Source organism: Gavialis gangeticus, unplaced genomic scaffold (genome assembly GCF_001723915.1).
Source record: "Gavialis gangeticus isolate Ggan-Ray unplaced genomic scaffold, GavGan_comp1, whole genome shotgun sequence".
In the NCBI taxonomy this organism is placed as follows: Eukaryota; Metazoa; Chordata; order Crocodylia; family Gavialidae; genus Gavialis; species Gavialis gangeticus.
This window is the reverse complement of record NW_017728995.1, coordinates 42,295,700-42,302,392: the sequence shown is the minus strand read 5'-3', so window position 1 is coordinate 42,302,392 and position 6,693 is coordinate 42,295,700. Positions and strand designations below refer to the sequence as shown.

Sequence of the window (6,693 nt, the reverse complement as noted above, 5' to 3'; positions counted from 1 at the left end):
CCCCCCCACCCCCAAACAAACCCATCACTCATCATCTGCCTCAAGCTAGAGCAAATATAAAATAGTCTGTGATGATCTGAACAGGAAATAGCTCTTCCTACCTATTGAATTAAGTAAGAGAAATAATTATATTGTAAAGTCTGTATATGTATGTTTGAGAGGTGAATGGTACAATGAAGTGTCATGTGAGACAGTAAGTGTACCAGTAATTCCCCTGTAAGAGACGGATAGTGCCCTCAGTTTCATTAATGAAAATTGCTGCTTTATATAAAAAATTTTAGCCATATAATACGGATAGATGATGATAAACTTGCCTTCCTTCAGGCAACGTGGGATGCAGTTGACAAAGTTTTTTGATTTTCTTCAATTTATCCCTTTTTAATACATTTTCTATTCTCTCTCTTGCCTAATATATTTGGCTTGTACTCCTCTGTTTTCCTTGCATTTCTTGTGATTACATTTACACTATTCATGCCAAAGAAGTCAACTGGGATTGACCGGGAGTGTATTCAAGCTGGAGTTCATATCCTCCTAATCCAAGGTCTCCTTCATGAATGTTTTCTTTGCCTGGAGCCTGGGATGAGTCTATTTGGTCCTGTGCTGGCACTGGGGTAGGTGCTCCGGCTTCATAATTCACAGTCAGTTCATCATTATTTACAATGCAGTCCATGTCGTCATCCTTCAGCTGATCCTGGGTGTTTTAAAAAGCAAAAATATCTCTGGTTGGTGAAGAGGATTCTTGAAACAGCTTTTCTATTCCAACTTAAACTAGTAATGGGCCTGATGGTTTATGTTCTTATTAATTTTTGTGGAGTTGATTCATACCAGATGCTTCAATGATTTATTTGTCATAATGACCTCATCTTGATGATTTATATTAATCAGTTTGAAGAACAACTGCCTGCCACATCCTGCTTTCAGGTACTATTTGAAACCAGCTGTTAAAAGGGATTTAGATGACTAACATATTCATTTAAATTTAAGACATTTGGGGCCTGGGCAGATGTAAGGCCTAGAAAATTCTAAATACAATTTTAAACCCCAAAACCTACATGTTCAGGCTACTTCAGACTGCCTTAACTTCTTGGAACATTTTAAAAGCACACTGGGAAAATCAAGTACTATTTTGAGCTGGTTCTCTGTGAACCAGCGTGCTGTTATAGGAGGACATAGAGCATTTTGTGCCTAATGTTTGGTCAGACTGCACCACTCCTCGTTCCTCCCTCCTCCTCCAAATGCATGCAAGGCAAAGACTGCTTTGGAATGCAGCCCGTGCTCAACTGCCTAGAGCACCCACAGTCTGCAAGGGGAGGGAAGTGGAGAGTCTGTGTCAGTTTTACTTCCCTGCTAGGGACCCTGGACAGGGGTTCCAGGATCATTTGGTGCAGCAGGAAGAAAGGGGGACTCTGTCATCAACCTGCTCATGGTTCCTGTGGGGCTGAGTGCTCTGGAGGTCCCACAAGAACTCTACAGCTTTTCAATCCCTGCCCTGAAAGCTATTTAATCTTTTTTACTTCGTTGTAGAGACCCTGTGCTGACCTTCCAGATTCATTTGGGGCATGGGGTGAGAGTGAAAGGGTAGTCAGGTGCTGTTGGGGGCTGAATCACCCCCTGCTGTGGGGCAGAGGGTACATGCTCTGGCCATCCCAACCCTACCCAAGATCTCTGCTTTTTTGCCTGCCCTGGAAAGCATTTTATCAATGTAATTTCCCTGCAGGACCCTTTGCTGCATGGTCCCAGGCAGGGGGGTAGTGGCATTGGAGGGATTGCCAGGTTCTGTGTGTATGGCCACATGTGTGGTCCCCTGCTTGTGATTCCCAGGGGCTCTCCAAAAACTCCCCAGCTTTTCCAGCCCCTGGAAAGTCACCATGTCCATCAGCTACTTGCTATGGACCCTGGGCACCACATCCCCCTGCCCCTGGGTGCCACAAGCAGGGGGCCACACAGCACCCCCAGAACTTGGCTAACCTGTCATTCTTCCCCCCACAGATGAGCCTGGGACCTACAGAACAGTCTGTGGAGGAAAGTGGAATGGATGAAATGGCTTTCAGGGCGGGGGTTGGAAAACTTCAGAGTTCTCGGGGAGCCCTGAGAACACCCCCGCTCCCCTGTGGATCTGGGACCTTGCAGCACAAGGTCCTGCAGGGAACTGAAATGGACACAATGCTTTCCAGTGCAGGCAAAAAAGCAGGGATTTTGAGGGTGGGGGAAGAACATGCAGCCCCTCAAACACTATAAGCAGGGGACTACAGCCCCTCAGCACTTGGCAACCCTTCCACTCTCACCTCTCCTGCCCCAAATACCACAATGAGCCTGGGACTTGCAGCACAGGCAGTGAAATTGGTTACCCAGATTTCAGGGCAGAGGTTGAAAAGCAGTGGAGTTCGTGGGGGCGGGGATGACCACAGAGCACCCAGATCCTTCTGGGAACCATGAATAGGGGCTTACTCGGCCCCTGCCCCTAGCATCTGGTAACACTTCTACCCTCCATCATGCTCCTACCCCAAAGAGCCTGGGACCCCACTGAGGGACAGTTGTGAAATGGATCCCAATCAGTGGTGTTCTTGGAATGGTTCAATCACTATACAGGCAGTCCTCGACTTTCAATGGTTTGAGTTACAACATTTTGCACTTACAACGTTTATAAATTGACACTCTGTTTCAACTTTCTGACTTTACAATGCTTGACGTTACAATGTTTTGACTTTAAAATGCTTGATCCAATGTGATGCCATGTCACCCATCTCCCTGGAGAACATCTGTCCAAACTTCCTTGGACACTTTTTCTTTAAGAAAGCAGACAAGACTCCAGAGAAACCTGCAGCCAAGACTCCTGAGAAGACTCCAGCCAAGAGCCCTTCAAAAAGTCCAACCAAGAGACCTTCAAAAAGTCCAGCAGTCACCTCAAAGAAATCCTTCCAAATCAATATGATTGCTCTTCCAAATCAGTATGATTGCTATTTACAATATAAATACATTAATGTAGCTATACTGCTCATCTATAATTGATTGAGTACAAAATTCTGGGGTATTTCTGGTGAAAATAGGGTATTGGGCCTTGGTTCAGGAACCAATTCCCCATTTATAACATTGTTTCTTATGAGAAAATTCGTTCCAAGTTACAACATTTAGACTTAAGACGTGGTTTTCAGGAACCAATTGTGTTGTAAGTCTGAGGGCTGCCTGTATGTGTCTGCACCCTTATTCTAAGAAAACGTTTCTTCCAAAAATGGTCTGTCTTAAATACAAGTAAAAATAAACTCTATATACACATATTTATTTCATGTTTCCTTTTTTCTCTAGATCAAGAGTAAAATAATTGGGCTTGTCTTAAATTCAAGGGCGTCTTATATTTGAAAGAACAGTAAATACTATTGACCTTGAGAGTCAGGAAAATAAATCTCTTTTGGGGATATGCTTATATAGCACAAGGCTGTGCTGTGTGAAGACAGGGGGTGCTAGCTCTGGTTACATACTGCAGGGTGCTCCACAATGCTGCCTTGTTCCTTACGGACACATCGTTGAAGGCACAAGTGCTCTGGGGGTGGGCAGGGTGGTGCTTTAATTAGAGCAGTCCTGAGAGCCGCTCTAATTGAAATGTTGCAGTTTTGTGCATCAGTGTACCCATGCTTCAAAATAGCGACAGGGGCGCTTGAACTAAAGTTTGTTCGACCATGAAACAATCACCTGGTTCCCAGCACTGTGAAAGCGCCAGATCCAAAGCCCACTAGAATTGATGCAGGGCATTTGTTTAACTACAATGGGCTTTAGATCAAGCCCTAATGGCCATTCAGCAAGCTTAATTCATGTACTTACTCCGTATGCTCTTGGGCTAGTCAGTAGCCTGGCAACAGGATTACACCATTCTGGTAACGTTGTTGTAAGAGGTGGACCAGCATGGGTTAAAATAGGTTTCAGATATCTGTGAAGTCTGTTAAGGAGCATCTTTGATAAGCATATTGATGGTAGCAGGCAGTTCTATTAAAATGGGCATTTTTTTAATTAAAAAGAAAAAAATATGAGTATAATCTAGTTAAAAGGAAACAAAGGAAATGTCATGTCTTTACCCACCCATTCATCTATCTGATCAGCCAATATCCCATGTAGACTAAACTCCAAAAAGCCATTTGATGATCAAAGCCTGTCAAATATGGCAGCATAGCAGCTCAAATAGAAATGCCAGGGGATGCATAATAGCAGAAGGTACTGAAAGATAAAATATGTACAACAAGATTTCCATGTTGAGCATATTCATCTAATGTCTCCACTGCTATGAAAATGTATCCCTTACACAATTATATGCAAAATGTTTGAAGATGCAGCTGTATGGGTAACTTTGCATAAAAGAGATAATTTTCTGTTTCCTTAAAAATGCACACTCAGCTTTTTATAAAACCAGTCTCTCCCTTCAACAGGCAAATATATTTAATCAAATACTAAGCTGTTTTATGGCTAGGGAGATGCATAATTTGTTCTCTGTAATGCTTTATTTTCAGTATTCAATATATTCATTTTACTCTTCATACATCAATGCTCCTTTATATGTTATGTAAATAAGTTGGTAACAGACTTATGCTATTGTCTTGCACCTGTCTTTCCAATCTTTTCATCCAAAACTGCTTTATTGAGATAAAAGAAAAACCTGCTCATCTTTAACAATTATATCATCCTCATATCTGTCAATAATGATTCTCCCATGAGCAGTTCAAGTTGACTTATCTTCTGTGCTACTTTTACTAGCAATGTAATTTTGACTGTTCAACTGGAAGCCAGTTTTAGGCTATTTTCTCTGTTGAAGAAATTTCTTCTTATTGATTGCTGACTATTTGCTTTCATTAAAGCCTCTAGAAAAGGAAGGAAAATAAAAGTAACAAATGTAAAACTAATGAAGACCTAAGAATTTCATAAGTGTCATAAAAGTGTTAATGAGTCTTTAGGTTAACTCTTTCAGTGCCTACCAGGTGTTCCATACTCTCACAAACAAAGCAGAGGCACTTCACATCATGAAGAATTTATAAACTAAATAAGGCAACCCTACTGATTTCAACTGTAGCTTTCAAAGCTAGTAAAGACCATTAGATTATTTGGTCTAACCTCCTGTACAATTTCATCCAATTACCCCTGTATTGAGCCCAATTACTTTGTGTTTTGACAAAGCCATATCTGCCAGAAAGGTGTCCAGCTCTGATTTCAAGATGATAAGAAATGGAAAATAAAGATACACCTGGAAGCTCAAATGAAGGAAGGAAGGTCTGGGATTTGCTGGAAAAACAGCCCAAACATTAATTTTATTGACTTGCTTCCTAGGCACATGATTGATCCAGAACTTTATTAGGAATATGAATGAAGAGGTGCCCGGCAGACCAGAATAGGAACAAATGCTGGGGAGAAAATTTGTGGGTGAAACAGATAAATAATGTTTTTGAGGCTATCATCACTGAGGAAGGGTGATTAGGGTGACACATTAAAGGAGAAGGTTGTGGATAACTGCGTAGGAGCTTGTAGGAGAGGACAAGAAGTTTAAAATGGATTAGTAACAATATAAGTAGATGACCTACTGTATTTGCTCAGTCTACTTCTTTGTAAAGACAATGGGCAGGTTCCCATTAGCTTGGTGGAAACTTAGACAGATGTTTCATTGTTTTGTAGATATTTATTTATATGCAGTTGTATCTATAGCTATTGGTGATCATTAGGGATCCTAGTTTTCTCTGTTTAAAAATTGCAAATTCTCTGATAAAACCCCTCATTTAAAACCCCCCATCTGCATTTTTCCATGATTTAAAATAAAACGTCACTTTTTAAAGGTATCAATTTAACACCGTGTTTTATTGATGTACTTATAATCTTAAAGCAATTTGGAAGCCTGCCAGTGCCTCAATCATTATAATAAAATCTAAACACCTCTATATTTTGGTGTTTGATTTTAGTTTTCTTTTTTATCATGAAAAATCAAAGCTCTCCCTTCTGTCCTCAGAACGTAGGTCCTGCTGTGGCTGTTAGCCCTTTCCCCCCCCCGGCCACTGCTTTGTGGTGCTGAGCAGCTATGATATGTCGATGTCCTGTCCCTGTCCATGCCGTTGCCCCTCTGTCCCTGCTGGTGCCCTGCATGCCCAACCTACAGACCCCCACCTCCCCAGTGCCCTGCACTCCCAAGCCACAGTACCCCCTCCAGCACTGCTGGCACCCCTCATTCCTGATCTGCATCCCCCTGTCCTCCCAGCTGGCTCCATCCTGCCCGGTCTAGAGTGTGGCAGCTGTGGCAGCTCTGACTCATGTGGATGGTGTCAGAGCAAGTCCTGTCCTAGCACGGACTGAAGGGAGGAAGAAGGGAGTGCAGCACTCCCACCCTGAGCTGGGGTTCCTGCGCTGTTCCAGGTGGCCTGGCTATGCCCCCCTTACCCGAGGCAGCGTCTCTCGGCTGCTCCGCTTCTGCAAGCATGGGCACTGTCCCTGGTGTTGCTGGCCTGGCCACACAGCTCTCTGCTGCCCCTGAAGGGCTGTATGCCCCTAACCCTGCTGGAGGGACAGGTGCCTCCCTCCTGCCCTGCTGTAGCCCCTGTGTCTGGACACCTTCCCCCAGCCTTGGCAGACACTGCCCCCCACCCACCCATGCACACACTCCTCTCTCTTTCGCATGCTCCCCCACACAGACCTAAAGCCCCGGCCCTCCAACCCCCCCCCCCCCCCCCC

At 43.6% G+C, this 6,693-nt stretch overlaps 1 protein-coding gene across 1 annotated transcript in view; it reads right to left on the bottom strand.

Annotated features, from left to right (window-relative positions):
- Positions 1-245: 245 nt before the first annotated feature.
- SLC9A9 (solute carrier family 9 member A9) overlaps positions 246-6,693 on the bottom strand; it is a 491,595-nt gene continuing 485,147 nt past the window's right edge. The window contains exons 15-16 of the mRNA XM_019503549.1: positions 3,817-3,922; positions 246-691 (exon numbers count right to left, since the gene is read on the bottom strand). Coding sequence (XP_019359094.1) covers positions 470-691; positions 3,817-3,922 — 328 coding nt within the window. The 3' untranslated portion in view covers positions 246-469. The remainder of the gene's footprint in view (positions 692-3,816; positions 3,923-6,693) is intronic.